The sequence below is a fragment of the Lissotriton vulgaris genome, unplaced genomic scaffold (genome assembly GCF_964263255.1).
Source record: "Lissotriton vulgaris unplaced genomic scaffold, aLisVul1.2 SCAFFOLD_581, whole genome shotgun sequence".
NCBI lineage: Eukaryota > Metazoa > Chordata > Amphibia > Caudata > Salamandridae > Lissotriton > Lissotriton vulgaris.
Window position 1 is genome coordinate 717,608 of NW_028255144.1, and position 21,376 is coordinate 738,983.

Consider the following 21,376-nt stretch of genomic DNA (forward strand, 5'->3'; position numbering starts at 1 on the left):
AGAAACCCATGCACGTTGTTATATATGAGAATCTGTTGTAGAATCCAATGCTCTCTCTGGACTCCTTGCCCTTACCTTGAAGTGTACCAGCTTGTTTATTCAAGCAGCATTTTAATCCGCCATGTTTATCATTTGTAAAAAGAAAAGCTAAGGAACTTGTCAACATCAGGGATCAAGAACTTGCCAGGATGTGCCGCCAACTGGATGACACCAATGAAGAACTTTCTCGCACAGGCAGAGACAGGGAGTCTGCAGCTCAAGAGAATTGCCGATTACAGGACCAACTCTCTAGGACAAAACAAGAAAACCAGGTATGTGTTGCTTTCCTTGTTACCAGTACAACAAAAAGTTGTAATCTGTGTATTTCAGAAACCTTTTTGAGCAATAAATGCCTGTACCCACAGAGATAGTGGCAGTCTGCATTTTACATTAATAAATACTGTATTCTTACTAACTTTTAAGAAGTATATGTTTTTTTAGACACTGAACCACAGACTGAAAGATTCCCAGAAGGAACTTGAGGATGTTAAGCTCAAGGTGCAAGATACTATCACAGATGTTTCCAGACTTGAGAGTATAATACATTCTAAAGTAGGTTGCTGCAATTTTCTTATTGTTGTTTTAAATGTGTACGTTATATTTTAGGCCATAACGTGACATCATCATTTCAAAGTTGATGTAAAGAATGTATTTTATTAAATGCCTGTAATTGAATGCAATTGGGGTGGAATTTAATTCATATTCACAGGTTCAATACACCTATCACTTATGTTACATTTCACAGCATAGTTATGGTGGCACAGAATAAAAAGCTTGTTTTTGGTGCTAGCAAATACGTTTGGCTTGTTATCCAGTAGCAACAAAGAAATCCCAAATGCCCTTCTCTACAACATTTTGAATATTGTTAGCACACTACTGATCCACAAAACAAGACAATTGGATGGTAACAAACTACAAATCCAGTAGTACACTAAACTGTCTGCAGCTTTCGATATCCAGCTATCTCTTCTTTGCTCAGACCTAGATAATTAAAAGGGAGAATACGTTTTTACATATAGATGATAATTAGGTGTCATTTGTGCCAGGCCTCTGTCTCACTACTTGTATACCAGAAAGTTGATGGAATAATTTAGATGCAGTCTGAGAAGCCCAGCATTCCTCTCACAGCAAGAAGTGTGCTTTTGATATCAATACATGTGTCTTTTGGTTGGTCATTAATGGCGTCACTCTCCATAGAAATTGATACCTTTCAAGGGAGCAGCTTTGTTAGTGCCAGTCACATCATAAGGAAGACCATTGAGCACCTAGGACAAGTAGGTAAAGGCTGTCATCGCTAGGCGTGGCAGTAGTAAGTAGTGTTATTAGTGCTAATAACTGCATTAAAAGAAGACATGTTTGCGAAGGTATGAGTGATGAAGGGCTAGGGCACATGAAGATGAAAAAACATTGTCTGTGGACCGTTGTACTGAATGAAGTGTCATACAGTATTTCCTGTTTTATTTTAAAAAGTAGATGTAATGGGTCTCCTAATGTTAATGCAACTGGTAGATGAAAATTGAAAAGATTTAATACATTTGGCGAGTTTGGTGGGAGGGTAATTTGGTTGTTGCTAAATAACTAAGGGCCAGATGTACATTCTGAAGGATAGCGTTTTTCAAATTACGTTTTTTTCGGAATCACTATTTGATCATCGCTGTTCAAAATGTATGCTAGTTTCATTTTTTTTTTTTAGCAATACCTATGGGGTGGCAAATCAACCTACCTCATTAATATTACTGAGGTAGGCCACCGTTTATGACCCATGAGGAATGAATGCTATCATAGGGATGGTGATCTTCTGAGGTCAGCAGACCACCATGGCTGTGATTAATGTTTAAATAAAAAAATCATTTATTTTTTAATGCAACACAAATACAAAGGAAAATGGGATGCGTTTAAAAAAAAAATGTAACTTTCATTTTTTGAACATTCTCAAAGCAGAAGATACTCCTGGGGGCCCCTTCTTGTTTGTGAACAGGTTATCACCACTTTTGAATGGGCGGTAAAGTATTCATGATTTGCAACCAGAATTTGGTCGCAAACATTGGTACATACTTCTCGGAATCAGTATTTGAAAGGGACGCCCTAAACACGCCCCTTCCAAATATTGACTAACTGATGCAAATTGCGATTCAGTAACAAGTTACTGACTCGAGTTTTGCCTTTTGTACATTTAAGTACTCTTCTTTGTGGTCACAAACTGCCTGATTCTGTGAATCTGGCCGTTTGCAACCTAAAAACATCTTTGTACAACTCACCCATAGTTCTTTGTGAACCTATTTCCAAGGAGCAGAGTAATACCTTATTGAGAATGTTTTTTTTTTTGCATTAGGAACCTATCAATCACAAGGTGCTGTATTTATTTTATTTATTTGAGTATTTTTTTAGAGTGCTACTTCACCATACCCTATTTGAGCACTTTACAGAGAAATACATATTGTAGTATATAGCATTTATACATTTATATAGCTCTTACTACTCCGCTGAGACGTTTAAGTGCTGTACATCAAGTTGCGCGCTTCTCCAGAACCCAGGGTTAATGGTCACTCAAGTTGTTATTGTTGGATACTGGGAATAAACAGCCAAAATGTGATGGGAGACTGCTTGCAAAATGCCTAACCACTGCCAATCACTCGGGGTAGCATCCAAGCCAAGTCGTCGACAACGCAGCAGAAGACTCCTTCGACGAAGGCTTATAAATCTAAGGTGGCGAAAGTTATACCGTCGACTGTACAGTCGGCGTCGACGGGATCGTCGATGACAGCGACGTCGACGAGGATGTCGACGGGGGTATCGACGACGATGAGGATTTCGTCAACGATGGTGATGACGACGGTATCGTCAACGAGAGCTTCGACGACCATGACGACGGCGGCGGAAGCGTCGACGGTCTTGTCTACAGCTGTGTCGATGATGCCCATCTCGTCGTCGACAGTTCACCCGTCGACGGAGGCACTTCCGTCGATGACCTCGTCGACGAGTTTTCCTCTAACTACTCCATCGCCCATGGTACCGTCGACGATGCAGTCGTCGACGGAGAAAATTACTATTGCCTTGAAAAGTATAACACCGGACATGACGTCTCCAAGGAGGGTTACCCCCTTGCCTCCCGCTTTATTACTGGAAGAAGAAGAAGATTCTGATGAGGATGATCAGGACTTTTTTGGGTATGCTCACAGTTCCTCTCAACTGTTGGTAAAATGCCAGGAAACTGACTCTGAGGGTGAGTTTCTTCATGAATGTTCTTACCAACACTTATCAACATCAGGAGACCGCAGGCCAGGAGATGGTGTCTGTTCCTTCCTCACTCTTGGCGGATCTCCATAGCATGCTGCAGGATTATAAAACCAGGTTTTCTCAGGCTCCAACTCAGGTTGCATCTGTCCCAGCAGTTCAGACCACACCTGCCCCTACGACTCCGATGATGGTTTCTCAGGAGTTGCCGACCCAAGTGTTCTCTCAGCCACAAACACCTGCTCCTAATATACCTCCAGTACTACCGGACGTTCAGGATGTTTCCTCGGATGAGGATCAGGATGTTGATAACAGGCCTAATCAGGGCTTAGAATGGGATGAGTATGTGATCCTGGATCCAGCGTCACCTAGTCCGGACCCAGTGGATTCTCCCCCAGCAGATATTGGGCGTTTTCATAAGCTGATGGAGAGAGCATCTAGTAGATTCAAGCTGCCTATGCCTTCTGTACAGACGGAGTGTTTCCTCTATGAATTTAAAGAGCCCTATAGGAAGGTAACCCGATCTATACCCATTGTGGCCTTGTGTGTGAAGAGGGTCTAAAGGCGATAAAAAACTCAGCTATGGTAATTCCAGTCTTACCACCCCTGGAAAAGAAATATAAGGCCCCTGAAGATGGTCCGGCGTCCTTGACTGGGCAGCCAAAACTGGACTCTGTGATATCGCAGGCGGCACAGAGGAAGTCCTGCAACCCTTCTGCACCCCTTACAACTCCTCCTGATAAGGAGGGCAGGTGACTTGATAACACAGGTAAGAGGTTCTCTTCTATGGCAAGTCTTCTGGTGCGAGCGGCAAATGATTTGGCGATACTGGGCAGGTATGATCGCCAATTATGGTGTGACCTAGCTATCACCTTATTTGGAACAACTTCCCCAGGAGTCAAGAGGAGAGGCCAAGAAGATACTACAAGAAGGGGAAGCAACATCGGCAGAGGGGATAGATTGTGCCATGGACATTGCCACTACAGCTTTTCGTTCATTGGCTGGTGCAGCGGTTCTTCGTTGCCAAGGGTGGCTCAGAGTGACGTGGTTCAGACCGGAGGTCCAGAACAAGATCTTGGACCTCCCTTTTGATGGTGAGTCACTATTCGGTAAACACATTGATGATGCCCTCCAAGAAATAAAGAAGGATACAGAGATGGCTAGGTCCCTCTGTACACTTCAGTATTGGAAAGTTCCATTCAGGGGTGCCAGAGTAAGGAGAACTACGTCATACAGAGGCTCGTACCAGCAGCAAAGATACTCTTCATACGGATCAACGTCACAATCGTATCGGCAACCCTACCACCAAAAGCAAGGTCAAGCCTCGTCTTTCTGTAGGTCGAATGCTAGAGGGAAGCAGAACCGCCAGGGATGTGATACGTCCAAGAGGCAATAGCGGCGTTCCGGCTCTGCCTACTGTACCCACCTCCACAACAACATCTGTAGGAGGCAGGGTATCTCAATACCACCACAACTGGACACGGATAACATCAGACCGTTGGGTGCTCAACATCATTCGAAAGGGCCATACTTTGGAGTTTACACAGATGCCACCTTCCAAGCCCCCTGCTGCCATTCCTTCAGAACATCTGTGTCTCTCGCAGCTCGAAGTTCATCAGATGCTCCTCAAGGGAGCGGTGGAGCTGGACCCCTTAACTCAGAGCGGAGAAGGATTCTATTCCAGGTTCTTCCTGGTAAAAAAGACACTGGAGAAATGGCGCCCTATTTTAGATCTCAGGGAGCTAAACACCTATCTCATTTCCCAATCCTTTCGGATGTTTTAACTCCAGGATATCTTACGTCTCCTCAATCCAGGGGATTTCATGGCCACTCTCGATCTCGAGGATGCGTATTTTCACATACCCATTCACCCAACGCACAGGAGGTTTCTTCAATTTACATAAGCCAAGAGCCACTTTCAATTAAGGGTTTTACCCTTCGGACTTCGCTCTGCCCCAAGGATCTTTACCAAGGTGCTGGCACCGGTGGCAGCTTTCCTACGGAAACATCATTTTAAGGTCTTCCCATACCTGGACGACTGGTTGCTGAAGGCCCCGTCCAGGGAGGCTGCGAGAGAAGCAGTCAACGCATGTACAAACCTATTCCAGAATTTGGGTCTTACTCTCAACTGAGAGAAGTCATCTCTATTCCCATCCAGGATGGCGCGTTTCCTGGGAGCCATCTTGGACACAACTCTCAACAAAGCATTTCCATCCCTAGAAAGGCAGGAAAAACTGAAATCCATGGCACGGTTATTGAGAAAAAGAAAGTGTCTTTCAGTACGCCGTTACAAATCCCTTCTGGGAGTGATCTCTTCATGCGTTCCTCTGATTCGTCACTGCAAGTTGCTTATGCGATCTCTTCAGGAACAGCTAGACAAACAATGTAGGCAAGTTCATGGCTCATTTGACGACAAGGTGATGATTACTGTGGCAATGAAAAGAGCAGCCTTGTGGTGGATGAAGCAAGAAAGCCTTTCCAGAGGTCTATCCTTCGTAAGCAATCCGGCTCATCAAGTGGTAATGACGGATGCTTCACTGGAGGGGTGGGGTGCGGTGCTTAAGGATCTTCATGTCAGCGGGCATTGGTTGCCACAGCACCGTCATTTTCACATCAACCTCCTGGAACTCAGGGCAATCAGGCTGGCACTGCAGGCGTTTTTTGTCCCATGACTGCAGGGGTCAGCGGTTCTCGTCCGCACGGACCTCACTACGTCCATGCACTACATAAACAAGGAAGAGGGTACCAAATCTCTTCCGTTATCTGAAGAGGCCCAGAAGATTTGGGAGTGGGCTATTCTACACGTCATATCACTGCAGGCAGAACATCTACCAGGAGTACTAAACGAAAAGGCGGACAGACTCAGCAGGCTGTCGTCAGTCAGCCACGAATGGGAACCGAATCAGACGATACTGGACGACATTTATCATCGGTGGGGCAAACCCTCAATAGATCTCATTGCCATCCCGATCAACAAAAAATGCCAATTTTACGCAAGAAGGCTTCACCATCGAGGATCATTAGGGAATGCGCTTTCGATAGCTTGGTCAAGAGCATTTTTGTACGCCTTTCCCCCCATTCCGGTGATTCTGAGGCTGCTCAGAAAGATCAAGGCGGAACCATGTAGCTCCTGCTTGGCCGCGGCAGTTCTGGTTCACGGAGCTACACCTTCTTACTCTGGTTCCTCCACTTCCTTTACGGGCGATTCCGGATCTTCTCACGATGTCCCATGGGCAGATTTGGCATCCGGATCCACGTTCTTTACACCTGACAGCATGGCTCCTGAGCAGCGAGAATTCATAAACCTTCCCATCTCAAATGAGATAAGTGAAGTTCTGTCTCAAGCTAGAGCCCCTTCCACTAACAAGACTTACCGTTTGAAATGGAAAAGATTTTGCATTTGGTGCCAGAAGTAGAGAGTGGTCCCTTTCTCTTCTCAGCCTCATTAACTTCTACCTTATCTCTTGTCCTTGGCTAAGGCAGGATTGGCTCATTCATCCATTAAAGTTCACTTGGTAGCAATCTCTCGCTACAGATTCACTTCATCTGGACCTTCTCTCTGGTCATCTAGGATTATTAAGCAGTTTCTCAAGGGCTTATTTCGAGTCTTTCCCCCGGGGAGGCCTCCGTCTCCCACATGGCATTTGAATTTGGTTCTCGCGCAGCTCATGAAAAATCCCTTTGAACCGATTCATCGGGCAGACATGAAATTTCTTTCTTGAAAATTGTCTCTTCTTCTTGCTCTAACATCGGCAATAGGCATTAGGGAATTGCAGGCTCTCACAATACAGGAACCTTTTCTCCAGTTCAAGAGAAATATTGTGATTTTAAGAACGAATCCGAGGTTCATACCAAAAGTGCCTTCAGACTTTCATCTCAATGAACCTGTGATTCTCAAGTCTTTCTTTCCTCACCCTTCCACACCAGCTGAGAGGTCACTCCATTCTCTGGATGTGCAGCGGTGCTTGAAATTTTATTTAGATTGCACCAAAGGGTTTCGTAAATCTTCTCAATTATTCATCGCTTTTGGTGGTCCTCCCAAGGGCCTTCCACTGTCAAAACAGTCAAAACAGAGTATTGCGAGATGGATCTCCAGTGCCATTCTATACTGCCACTCTACAGCGGGTAAGCCGCTGGACAGCAGATCAGAGCACACTCCACAAGATCCGTGGCATCCTCTACAGCTCTCTTCGCAGGAGTACAGTTGTAGATCTGCGACTTGGAGCAGCGCGCACACCTTTACGAAGCATTACTGCTTGGAATCCTTGACACAGGAAAGACCACAGCTGTGGGCCAGGAAGCCCTGAGGAACCTCTTCCACTGATTGGTGAGCTTTCCCTACTATCCCTCCTTCCTATTTCTGCACATTTTGTATTTACTGTTAGTACGGATTGTTATTTCAATATGTGGTTTACTTATTCTACTATAAAGTTAGGGATACTGACATGTCTCTTTATTTATGTTACAAAATGTGCTTTATTGCTTACTGCTAGCTACTCTGATACAAGCTATGGGAATCTATGAAAGTTCCAATACTGGGGCAAGAAAACAAGTTACTTACCTGTAACTTTGGTTCCCCAGTATTGGTAACTTTCATAGATTCCCATGCGCCCACCCTCCTCCCCTGGGAAAGCTCAGCCTTCAGCAGATGTGGCTCTGAGGTTCCTTCAGGAGGGTTCTATGGGTTGAGGCTCTTCTGATTGGCTGATGCTTAGTTTTGGTCTCTTTTGCAAAAAGAGGTGGATATGCTACAAAAGGGAGTGAGGCCTAGGCCTTTTTCTTTCTCTTTTGTACCTAATGCTATGTTATTTTTGTTACTGAGACTCCCATTCCGACGACGGAGAATGATACAAGCTATGGGAATCTATGAAAGTTACCAATACTGGGGAACTAAAGTTACAAGTAAGTAACTTGTTTTCTTAAAAATGTGAGTCTGAGTGTGCAGCTCATATGCTAGATATGTTCGCAAAAAACAATTAAAAATAGGGGAGAATAATGGAGGCATCTAGCAGGGTGGATGGATAGGCAAGGAGGATAAACAAAGAGGAAAAGCAGACAGAGTATTACAAAGAACAAGAGATTCACAGAAGAGATGGGGCAAGAGAGTGTGTGCTTCAGAGTTTTCAAAAAACGTTACAGCATCAAAATACTAGGCAATTTGTTTTGGAGTGAAGAATTGGGAGCAATCTCAGTTGTGCACCAAGGCTGCCCAGGGTGCCATGGTGTCTCTGCTTTAGCTGGGAGGGAGCGCTAAGTCAAGAGGGCCAGTGGGGCCTTCCCCTGATGTGCTTATGTACTCTCAGGAGTCCCCTAGGCTCACTGCTGCATGTCTCCTCGTTCGTTTATTCTCCCTGCTGCAACCCTGCATTTGTTATGTGATTGCAGAAAATGTAACAAATCCCTGGAATTGGAAGACTCCTGAAACCACAGAAAAGGGTAGAGCATTGGGGAGTCATACTTTTTGTAGTTGAATGCTGCATGTATGAGAATTAATTCCATAAAGCTAAAAGGGATCCAGCCAGTGGTTTATCCTGACATGAGTACCTATTACTTGAAAATAATCCAAGCCTGGATATCCATTCTGCCTTGCTGTTAATTTTCTAATGGTGATTGAGATGATAAATGTTTACCAGCTAGTACTGAAAATATAATTTTTTAAAAAGGTTAATGCGCTCATAGTTCATTCAAGCCACCCACTAAGTGCTTGTGGGGAATTGTGACATGTTTAGTACCTGGCTGAAGGTACTTAAATAGGTCAATGGCCTCTTGATTTAGTATCTATAGGTCGCTTGATCAGGATAGCTCTATATTGAGAATTGAACTCTCTGCTCTTTTTGCTACTTGTATTTTCTAGTGCTTCAGTTCCATCAAACCATTTATTTCCTTCTGAATTTGCCTGTGAACTGGCATTCTCCCAGCATTTGGGAAACCTTAGAAAGTTCATAACACCTAAGCATCTATTGTTCAATTTTAAAGGACTAACAAATTCATACTGCCACAGAAAATGCTGCATAAAAGAGAAGTGAAAGGAGCACGAACTTGCCCTCAATCTGAAGTCCTTGAAGAATTCACCTCCTGGTCAGGCTATAGTGGCACCTGTTACTCAGGATGAACGTAATGTTATAGCCTTCTGCTAAATCCTTTCCCTGTGAAAATAATACTGCTGTCCAATGCCTCTAGTCAAGCGAAATGGGAACAGCCAGACTGCAAGAACAAATCCATTAAAGAGTTTGAAGGCAAACCCTGACATTGGTTTGAAAAGCTTAAGGGATTACCATGAGCTCTGTTCATCATTTTCTCCCTAATGGATCACTAGCTCAGATATGAAGTGAACTTACAAAAAGGTGCTGCTTTTTTAGGTACATAGAGTGGTTTGGCTGCAGGCATCTGACATTTTTTATTACATCTTTGCTGAGAAGATCACCCAGGCTGTTAGCTTTTATTGTCTTACTAGCCTCGGTGTGGGTCAAACCGAGTATTGACACACCTCTAATACTAGATGTCACAATATGAATGGGCACCTTTCTAATGTTCGCTTGGGGGTAAAATCAATGAAACTGAGGAGTGGCAAAATGGAGCACAGTTATATTCTCATGAGAAAGGAACCTCTTTATCTCTGGAGATGATTTAAACTGATCTTTAATTTTTTTGTAGCATTTTTATAATGGGCATACTTCTTCCCAGGCCGGAAATAGCTATCTGGTTACTCTGAGTGGCCTTAACCTTTATTGCAGAAATCTGAAGATGACCTCAGATGGAGCACCAAAGCCTGTGAGCTCCTTCTCTTACATTTTACTACAAGCTAGTGGAAACGTACCTTGGTCTGGTTGCTCTCTGTAGTCAATCGTAGATGTCTCTTCTTGTCTTTATCGTTATATGCACCTAAGGTAGGATCTGGCGAATTCTGAATTTCCTGCCACAATATACTTCCCCTTTGCCAGACAGAGAGGCCAAGTGGACAAAGCTAGAAGAACCACCTGCTTATCAAAGGGAAAAGAAGGAATTAATGCCATAGCACAGTCACCTTGCACTAGAGGCATGACTTTGTTTATGTGAGGCAGGAGACGAACAGGAGGATTGAACAAGCGCATCGTCTGATACAAATTAGAAGAAATGGCATTTTAGCTGTATGGACTGCTGCAGGCCAAGAGAAAGGTCACCTCGCTCATTATAGTCATGCAAATCTTTAGGAAAGGAGATGGTTGAAAAAACGCCTCTCCAAATGCATAATATTTTATCATTATAACCGCCATTGCCCAAGCTCACCTAGAACAGGACTTCTAAAAGCAACCACATACCACTTGAAAGTTCATCTTACTGTCTGGATCACAAAAGCAAAAGAAAAAATAGTTTCATCTGTCATGTAACGTCGAGGTTCCAGCTTTGATGTATGCTAAGAAAAGTTTTTTCCACAAATGCAAGCTTGTGATGTTGATTTTTGCATAATGAAGACGTGTGGTCACAATGAAAATTGTTTTTATGTTCTCAGGAAAAGGAGAACAGAGAACACTTGGAGAACTATCGAAGAGCTACTTCTGAAGTTGAAACATGGCAAAGCAAATACCACCAATCTGAAGGGGAGTGCAGCTCCATGCGACTAGAGCTTCTCAATTCCGAGTCTGAGCGTCGCAGGTTGAAGGAGCAAATGGACTCGATGGAGCTAGAAATTGAACAAGTAAGATAAAAACATATATTTGTACTGGCGATGGAATGGAACATGTTTAATGATCTAGTATTGACAGCCGGAAAACAACAGAGCATCCTCCCACCAAACTTTGATTCTTGTGTGCTTTACTGTGATTTTATATGCTTCAGTTATATTGCTGTGCTCCGGGACATCATTCTCAAAGTATACGACTGGGATCGACACACTACATTGTAAATGCAACCAGCTTCAGAAGACCCAAAATTTATATTTATGAAGCAATATTTCATACAATGAATTTCAATTTTCTAAATTCTTTATTAGTAAAACCATACAGAAATCATCTAAGATATATACATACTTTAACAATACGAACAAAGAAAAAAATCGTCAACGAGTAAGAATCACACTTCCTAAGACAAAAAATAAAACCAAAAGTGACAATTATAAGCTTGTTATCGTGTCCGATTACCTCCTCAAAGACTTTGTAAAATTCTAGGGGGATCTGATCAGGCCCAGCTGCTTTGCCAGATGGAAGGCTACTCAGGGCGGCAAGGATCTCTTCGGTGGTCAAAGGAGTTTCCAGCACCTCCCTATCTCCCTCTGCAATTGTTTGTATAGGAATTTCCCTAAAATACGTTTGGATTTCCAAAGGGTCTTTCACCTGTTCTTCACTATATAAGTTGCCATAGAATTGTCTAAATATCTATTGGATCCCTTCTGGCTCGTTAACTATACCTCCCTTTCTGTCCGATATCTCCTTGACCTCCGCGATTGATGTTTTCTGTCTCAGGCGCACCGCTAATGTATGCCCAACCCGTTCACTAAGCTCATAGCATTGCTCCTTTCTTGCCAGAAAAGTTGCAGCTGCCTTGATAGCTATAAGCTCCTGAACTTCAGATTTTGCCAATGTCCGTTTTAGCGTAGCATGATCCAGCGATACACCCAATGCCATTGCAGCATTTACCCCTCCTCAGCATCAGCTACTGCCGGGCATAGTTTTTTTGCTACCAGCCCCTCCTGTTTCTGTCTATGTAGACTAAAGCTCAAGGTCTCAACTCGTATCCCGGCCTTAAATGCGTCCCAAGCAACCTCTGAGCAAGTGCTTCCTCTATTGATGTCCCAGAATGCCCACTATCCATTCCTTCATATGTTGCACATATCCTGGATCTCTCAGCAGCCCTCTCTCAAAAGTCCACATCCGCTCAGGTCTACCCCCTTACAGTATCAGCTGTTAACACTATTGGGTTATGGTTGGAGATAATCTGGGATAGCTTCTCAATCGGAAACCTGGACATCAGCGAGTTAGATACAAAAAACTAATCGAGCCTAGCAACCACCTTATGGGGAGCCGAGAGGTATGTGCTAACTGGGTTGTTGGGCTTCAATCGTGCCCACACATCTGCCAGTGAATTATTCCGAGCCAGATTAAAGATTGCTAGAAAAGTCCTTTTCTTCCGACCCGTATATCGATCCCCAGTCTCCGTCCAGAGCCCCCATCCCGTTTATAATAAAATCTCCACTCATGATGACTGGTGTGAGCCAGAAAGCTAATTCTGATTCTAAAAATTAAAAAATGTCAGGGTCAACCTCGGTCGATCCATATACTGAGCAGATAGTAAACATCTCACCCCTTATCATACACTCCACCAATACCCATCTTCCCCACTGATCTTCCATCTTTCTCTTGACTGTTATATCGCTCCGTCTGGAGAGTATGGCCACACCTCTGGTTTTAGTCCCCTGTTTAGTATTTACGATCAAGTGAAAATCTAGCTGTTCCATTAAGCTCCCTCTTATCCCCTCTATGTGCGTCTCTTGTAAGCATAAGAAATCCAAACGCATTGTTCACAGAATTGCAGAAGCCCGTTTTCTCTGAACCTGGTCATTCAATCCACACACATTAACTGAGGCAATTTGTTAGCTCATTAGTGCACATCAATCATTTGTCCTTTAAGTTTATTTTTGATTTTCCTGCCTTCATATTTGAGTTTCCTCTTGCTTTGTTTTTTTTTTTACTTCATTACACCTCGTGTCCCCCCCATAAACCTCAGATACTGTGCTGTGCTATACCCTACTCTTCCCCCCTCTCCCCAACACTACCCCAAACCCTCAGAGCCCCCCCCTCCCGGACCTCCCCCTCACAGACAAATAGGTCAGTGATGACCTATGTGAGGTAGCTTATACCCATAGCCGAGTCGCATCCCCCCCTGTGTTCCCCTTGGTCCCCCTGAGACATGTTCCTGTACAAACTATGCATCTAGCCATCATGCAATTATGCAACTATATAGTCATTAAGCAGTACAAATATGAGTATCAAAGCTAACTAAAATAGTGATTGCTGCACCTCAGCCTCCCAGTTCCATGAGGCCAAGTCAGGGAATGCCCCTTCAACAGAGATACACAAAGGCCAAAACATCTTCTCCCTCAACCCCTTCTGCCAATCCCAAGAGTCTGATGTTGTTCCTTCTCTGCCGATTCTCGAAATCTTCGAACTTCCACTGAATATCCTCCACCATCTTCTAGGGCGTCTCCTTAAAAGCCTGCCATTTGTTGACCTCATCCTCAAGTCTTCCAGTTCTCTCCTCCACGTGGGCAACCCTGTGATCCATATCATCGTATCATTTATTCGCCTTCCTGAGTGAGCCCTGTAGGTTCTTAGTTGCCTGCTTTGCTCTTCGGCTCTCTAACCTGGCTTCTCCCTGCATCTGCTTTAGCATGGTGTAGACTAAGTCCATTGAGGGGGTCTGCGCTGTGCTGCTCGAATTATTGTGCCCACCATGATCGGGTATTGCCCCATCGTCCTGGTATAGCTGAGTAGTAGCAGAATAATCCCATGCAAGCTTTCTATCCGTGGCGATGTCCATTCTGAGCGGGCTCACTGTGGATTTAGATTTAGATTTTGACCTGCTTTTATGAAAGACGGCCCTATGAGCAGCCAGTGCTCTTTGCACTGATGAGGTCTCTGCTGAATCTGAGCCATCAGTGAAGTCGCCATCGCTAGAGAATGAAGTCTTTGTCATCATTGAGAGAAAAGAAACAGTCCCCTTCAGGTGACCCAGCAAGTGCTTTAGAGTGGCAAGGCCCCTGTCTCTGTTCCACTATTTGCCCTATATCCCCTAAGGTTGCTTTCTCTAAGAGGGGTTCTACAGAGGGAGATAACACCTGACAGCCAAGTTAATTTTTGCCTAGTTCGTTTTTGCTCCCCCTGGCCCCCCTCGTAGCATCCAGACTAAGGCCCAAGTCACTTACGGTTGGCTCCTTATGCACAGTACAGCCTGATTCCATCTCCTGTTCCTCCATCTGATTCTGCTGAACAAACTCATTCGTGTTCTTGTTGTTCAGCTCCACTTTTCTGTCTGGCTGCCCGACTTGAAGCAGCAACACTATCCTCACCGTGTGCGCCTTCACCATTCTTCTGCTGATCGCCCAATCCAGCTCTCGCTGATTCTGCCGATATTGCGGAAAAGGATTCCATCAGGGCAGGCTGCCGGAGGCTACTTTCCCAGGCGTTGCTGCTCCCTTCATGACCCACCTTACCGGTCTTCTGACTCAAGCTGTTGCCGCTATTGCTGCCATTGTCAATATTGCCGCCGGTACCACCGCTCTCTCCCGTTTTCTTTGATAGCGTTCTTCGGGATTGCAGTGGGCCTCCCACAGTCGTAGCCACAGAAGCTCGGGCTGTTGGATCCTTTTGTGCATCCTTCAGGTCCTTCTGTTGCTTGTTCGTTCTTGGCGTCATCCTCTTACCGTGATCCAGTGCCGCTAACTTCACAGATGCTGTCAGTCCCAGGCTTCAGCACCTCCGTGATTTGTAATCAATCACACAGCCGATCAGCAGATCCAGGAGGTAAGGACGATCTAACATTTCATCTTTTCCAGCATTGGGGGGAGGGGGATTTACTGCAACTTCTCACTACGGCCGGTCAGAAGCCATCTTGCCCCAGCTCTTTACCACCACCTTGACAATTTACATACAATGAATTTCATTAGCAATTATTTAAATATTGTATTGTACTGTAATATTTATATCATGCTTACTAACTCTATGTGGGGTGCTTACATGCTTGCCTAGGTGGATAGCATGCTACACCGTGCAGGGTGTATGATGGATAATGTGTTGTCTTTGTTTTGATCTTGCTTGGGAAGTGTTTCTGTGTCATGGATGAGGGCCACCAAGGTGCAGTTATTATGTAATGGGACACATTGCTTAGCTGTGTGATGGATTAAGAAGTGTGAGAGATACGGGCGCAGTTTATGGTTTTCAGTTAGGCGGCAACTTTGAGCAGCCCTACAGATCCCTTCATGATATTTCTTATGTTTATAGGCCACTTAGCTGGTAACTGCACTGGGTTGTCTGTTCTGAGATACTTTGTTTAAAGTTTATGGTACTGACCAGGCATATATTAAAGAGAGAAATTGTGGAGAGATCTGCCTGGATGGACTTTGTTAATACCATCCCATATCTGATTGTCATTGTGAGATGTCAAAAAGGGGTCGTAGTATGTGGTTAGTTGGGACCTGCAGTGGTGGTCTAAAGTAAAATCCTTCATTGGCCAGGTACATGGAAGATCTCTTCAATTATTCAGTGCCTGTTTAATTGGCGATGGGTGGTTTATTTGCTATGAACTGGTTAAGGACTGGGTAATGAACAGGTTTGTCTAATATCTGTCTGCCAATATAAAAACTCAATTAAATGTTGGTATTCTCTTGGACTATGGCATCAAAATTATTATATAGCTTCATATCATGACTTCCTTCGAGTTTATTTATGTCACAGCATACTAAAATATATTTATTTTCAGATCACGTATTCTAGATAATATTTCTAAACTGTACTAGTAATTGTGAATTGACAAAAAACATATCAAAGTTTAGTAATTCATTCAGGAATTGTAATATTGATTCTTACTTAGAATACCCACCCATTTTTGGATGATCACTAGGAACTTGGCTAAAGTACAAGGTCATCATGGCTGCTATTCTTTTGTATAGTTTGAGAGGAAAATTATAAGCACCCAATAATAAGAAGTCAAGCGACAGGGGCAAAAGAAGCGGCAGGGGCAAAAGCTCTTGCGTCAAGTGACCAGACTGCTTAATCTTTGCACCTCATGACTCCTTAAAGCTAACAGCAAATTCTTGCTTACTGCTGTTGACAACTAACTGATGATAGAACAGTCCCTCTCTTTCTCTTTGAGAATTGATCATAGAAAGTAAAAGGAGGCCCCCTTATCTGTCAACTTTGGGACAGGGGAGGTGTATTGTAAAACAAAATTGTCCCATACATTTACCACTAAGTTGGTAAGAAGTGGACTAATGGCATGAGGTTAGTTTTCGTTATTTAGCAATACCAATCACACAGTTGTATATGAAACAGAAAGCTAATTTACAAGACATAGGCCAACCAATATAGTCACTGAACCAACAAAAGATAAACCACTGTGGCACACATTAATTAAATTCAAGTCAAGATGTTAAAAAGAAAGCCAGAAAATTGTTTTTTGGAAAAATATATATACTTTGTGTATTTATTCGAATGTTGACATTTTATCACAGTGATAACAAATCATTTAAAAAATATACATGAAGTATATTGGACATTTCATTAAAAGCATAAAAAATCACAAAGAATAAACAAAACAAACATTGGTTTAAAAGTTCATAAGAACAGGGAATTGAGCCTTGCTTCCTTAACTTACGGACTGTGTAAATTTTTACTGACAACTCCTCTGTGCTTGTTAACATAATTTAAGAATGTTTTATATGTTTTATTTAAATAGGTTTAGAATATGAATTTAGCTGCTGCTGCTCTGTGAATTTTAATATAACGTTTGAGGCATGTGGGCTGCTGAATTCATATCTTCTGCATAGATCGCCGCCTAGTGTTGGGTCCGGATGATTGCACCTTGTTGTCCTGGAACAGTCTTCGAAGTATCACAAGATAGTTGACTCCTCCTCTGGACTACAGTGCGCATGGGCATCTTCTCCATCCTCAGATTGTTTTTTTCTGCCATTGGGTTCGGATGTTAATTCCTCTACTCCAACTTCGGAACCGAAACTAACTTCCTTAAAAGGCCAAGAGGCCTTCGACTTCGATGGTATTGTTCTCGCTTGGTACTTCTTGACTCAACCAAACTTTCCATCTTGATCCAGTCGTCGACACGGGCCTTTGGGCCTTTCGACGCCACGTGGGCCTGCTGTCGATGGAAAGGAGTCCGTTCAAAAGGTGCCCACAATGCCACTCCAAATTCCCGCATACTGACAAACATACAGTATGCAAGAAGTGCTTATCACCGGAGCACAACAAAGAAAATTGCCCAGCTTGTGCCCAATTCCGTTAGAAGAAGACCATCCGGATTCGACGGGCCTCTAGGCAAGAGATGCAGCGACCGGCACCGGACGACATCTTCAATGACGACCACGACCTACCGGAAGCGGCGGACTCGGATCTAGAGATCGTCACCGTTGAGGACCAGTCGGACTCCGACGACGAGATCCCACTGGGGCAAACCGTGAGTACAAAGCCCCCAACGTCGCTTACCCCGAAACCAAAGGCTCCGGTCGAAGCATCGCCTAAAGGCCTTAGCCGAGATCGACAAGTCCCTTCAGAAGCCCGCCTTCTGGCTCGGCTCTGAAGCCAAAAACAAAGCCTTCCGATAGCCCAGGTCCAAGTAACGTTCTCCCCAAGAGGGTCGTCGAACCGAAGAAGGCCGTAGAGCCAAAGGTCGTCGAACCGAAGAAAGGCGTCGATCCAAAAGTCATCGAACCGAAGAAGTTGGTCGAACCAAAGAAGGTCACCCACACAAAAAGTTTACTGAGTCTAAGGCCATCGAACTGCAGAAAAACCTCGAACCAAAGCTGGTCGTCGATCCAAAAGGAACACACAACCCAAAGAAGGCCGTCGATCCTAAAAAGAGTGGAGATCGCACCACAAAACCCGTCGAACCGAAAAAAGTCTTCGAGTCGACAAAAAACACGGAGCCAAAGAAAACGGTCGAGCACAAGAAGCGTATCGAACCAAAAGCTCAAGTCGATCCAAAACAGGGCGTCGAGCCAAAAAAGACGGCTAAACCAAAAGACGTCGAACCGAAAAAGGTTACCAACCCCAAACCAACGGTCGAGCTGAAAAAGACTCCACAACCGAAGGCCCTCGAGCCAAAAAGTCATAAGCCTAAAACAACTGCGCCAAAGATACGGACAGTGGAAGAAGAACTCTTCCATCCCGATCCGGAATCAGAGGAACAATCTAAACTGTATATAAACCCTGAGACTGGCAAAGTTACAATTTATTACCGGAAGAAGAGGCCATTGGACACATACACTCCTCCCCCTATTCCTCCAAAGAAAATGGACTTCGGGACTTCTCCCTCTAGGCCCTTTACTCCTCCTCCTTTCTATCCGAATATGCCTTTTTTGCCCTACTCCCCTACACATTCTGATTATAATGATGAGGATAACATGGGGGAAGATCCTCAAGATGACTTTAACGAACCAGAGGATCCAAATCCACAAGACGCCACATGGGAGGATCACAATGATCCATACGACACACAACCCATCCCTGATACCTCCCCATACCCTACAAAGCCGTCACCTACAGACGACACCATTGTGCTTAACCAACTGCTAGATAGAGCAGCAAAATACCACAATGTCGACATGCACACTGACCCAATAGAAGAAGATTTTCTATTCGACACTTTTCCTACCTCTGAGAAAAATGTCAGGACACTTCCAATGCTAAAAGGGGTACTAAAACACGCGCCAGACATATTCAAAGATCCAGCCAGAGCACGTGTACTCAATCCCAGGATTGAAAAGAAATATAAAGCGGCTCCTACAGACCCTGCTTATATTAAAGGCCAGTTGCCCCTAGACTCATTGGTAGTAGCAAACGCTCGCAAAAGGGCAAACTCGCAAACCACAGGAGATGCTCCACCTCCTGATAAGGAGTCTAAGATATTAGAAGCCTCAGGCAAGAGAGTGGCCTCCCAGGCTTCTAAATCATGTAGAATAGCAAACACACAGGCTCTACTAGCTCGCTACGATCGAGCACACTATGACCAGCTTGAGGGTTTAATGCAACACCTGCCAGAACCTTACAAAGCTCAGGCTAATGACCTCATTCAAGAAGGCAAATTTATTACCAATGTCTCCATTAAATGTGCGCTTAACGCAGCCGACACAGCAGCCAGGTCCATTAATACTAGCGTATTACTAGGCAGACACGCGTGGCTACGCATCTCTGGTTTTAAGAATGAGGTGCAATCCACTATCCTCAACCAACCAGTTAATCAGGACTTCCTGTTTGGCCCTGCAGTAGACACCATTTTAGATAAAATGAAAAAAGATATCGAAACTGCTAAATCTATGGGCACACTACAGTTTCAACAACACAGAGGTTCCTTTTGTCGCTCCTCCTACAGAGGCACCGCACGAGGCAACACTTCACAGAATTCCTCTACATATAAAGGCAACACCCAAGGTTCCTTTAACAAAAACTCTAACAGGGGAGGTTATAGGGGCAATAACAACAAGGGCAGAGGATGTGGGGGAAATAACACCAGAGCCTCCACTGCCACCGAACAGTGACTTCATCACACTCCCTCCAGACCATCTCACACCAGTCGGAGGCAGAGTCAAACAATTCCTACCAGTCTGGAACGCAATTACCACAGACAAGTGGGTGAGACAAATTATCCAGTATGGTTATTGCCTGGAACTCACTTCTACTCCACCCAACATACCACCCAAACACCGTCCTATGTCCAAAGAACACATCACCCTGTTACAACAAGAGGGAAAATCCATGCTAGAAAAGGGGGCCATAGAGCCAATCCCTATTCAACACCAAGGGACAGGAGTATACTCGCTATACTTTCTTATTCCCAAAAAGGACGGGTCCCTCAGACCAATATTGGACCTCAGACCGCTGAACAAATACATACTTTCGGAGCACTTCCACATGATCACTCTACAACAAGTACTCCCTTTACTCCAGCAAGGCAACTACCTAGCTACATTAGACCTCAAGGATGCATATTTTCACATACCTATACATCCAGCTCACAGGAAATACCTCAGGTTGACAATAGAAGGTCAACATTTTCAGTTCAAGGTTCTCCCCTTCGGGGTAACCACAGCTCAAAGAGTATTCACAAAATGTCTAGCGGTAGTAGCTGCACACCTCAGAAGGCAACACATCCACGTTTTTCCATACCTGGACGATTGGCTCATAAAAGCAAACTCGTACGCGCAGTGTGGAATCCATACATCTCAGACACTCCAGCTGCTACACAGCCTGGGTTTTTCCATAAACTACCCAAAATCGCATCTACAGCCCTCCCACATACAGCAATATCTGGGAGCTACAATAGACACCTCAGTAGCAAAGGCATACCCAAATTCAGTCAAGATAGCCAACATGCAGACTCACATTCAAAGGTTTCAGCCACAACACTCCTTGCCAGCTCGAGTGTTCATGCAGTTCATCGGCATAATGGCCTCCTTTATATTCATTGTCCCTCATGTCCGACTTCAAATGCGTCCACTGCAAGAATGCTTAGCACGGCAGTGGAGCCAAGCTCAAGGACAACTGAAGGACCTAGTGTTGGTAGGCAGTCACGCTTACAACTCTGCAGTGGTGGAACCCACAAAACCTTTCCAAGGGTTCCACAACTAGTACTAACAGCGGACACATCACTGACAGGCTGGGGAGCCCACTTACTTCAATACACAGTCCAAGGGCTCTGGACAATCGAACAAAAGAAACTGCATATCAATCAACTAGAGTTACTAGCAATATTTCTAGCACTGAAAGCATTCCAGAAATACCTGTACAACAAGGCCGTGTTGATCCGGACGGACAACATGACAGCCATGTACTACATCCAGAAACAAGGAGGAACACACTCTCCACAGCTGTCCCACTTAGCACAGAGCATATGGAGGTGGACAATTCCAAGAAATATTTTTCTCCTAGCAGAACACCTGCCAGGGAAAGACAATCAAGTAGCAGATCTGCTAAGCAGACACAGCCAACAGCTACACGAATGGGAGATTCACCCCCGAGTTCTCCAACCATTCTTCCAGAAATTGGGGCAACCAGTCATAGATCTGTTTGCCTCTAACAAAAACTCAAAATGCCAGTACTTTGTGGTAAATAATTAATTACCCTGTCGGAATTTCTATACATTAATAAGGATTGCTCATAAAATGAGAGGCAGAGTCCGTGTCGTCCGATTCAAAGGGGCTTTAATGCAATAGCTCGAGCTACTGGAGAATCGGGTTCCATCACCACTAAGGTTCAGGAAGGATCGTCATCTAAATTCTTTATTCACATAACACATTATATATAGTTAAAACATACATTGGATTGAATAGAGAAGGCGGAGCAAGTGAAAGAGAGAGATAAGAACACATGGGCGTGAAAGAAGGCGTGTAAGGAGGCGTACATGT

At 44.2% G+C, this 21,376-nt stretch overlaps 1 protein-coding gene across 1 annotated transcript in view; it reads left to right on the forward strand.

Annotated features, from left to right (window-relative positions):
• The window catches only part of LOC147659215 (centrosomal protein of 135 kDa-like), a 548,924-nt gene that overhangs the window by 420,501 nt on the left and 107,047 nt on the right, over nucleotides 1-21,376 (forward strand). Inside the window, exons 13-15 of the mRNA XM_086951883.1 lie at nucleotides 143-311; nucleotides 481-591; nucleotides 10,763-10,948. Of these exons, the coding sequence (XP_086808009.1) occupies nucleotides 143-311; nucleotides 481-591; nucleotides 10,763-10,948 (466 nt within the window). The remainder of the gene's footprint in view (nucleotides 1-142; nucleotides 312-480; nucleotides 592-10,762; nucleotides 10,949-21,376) is intronic.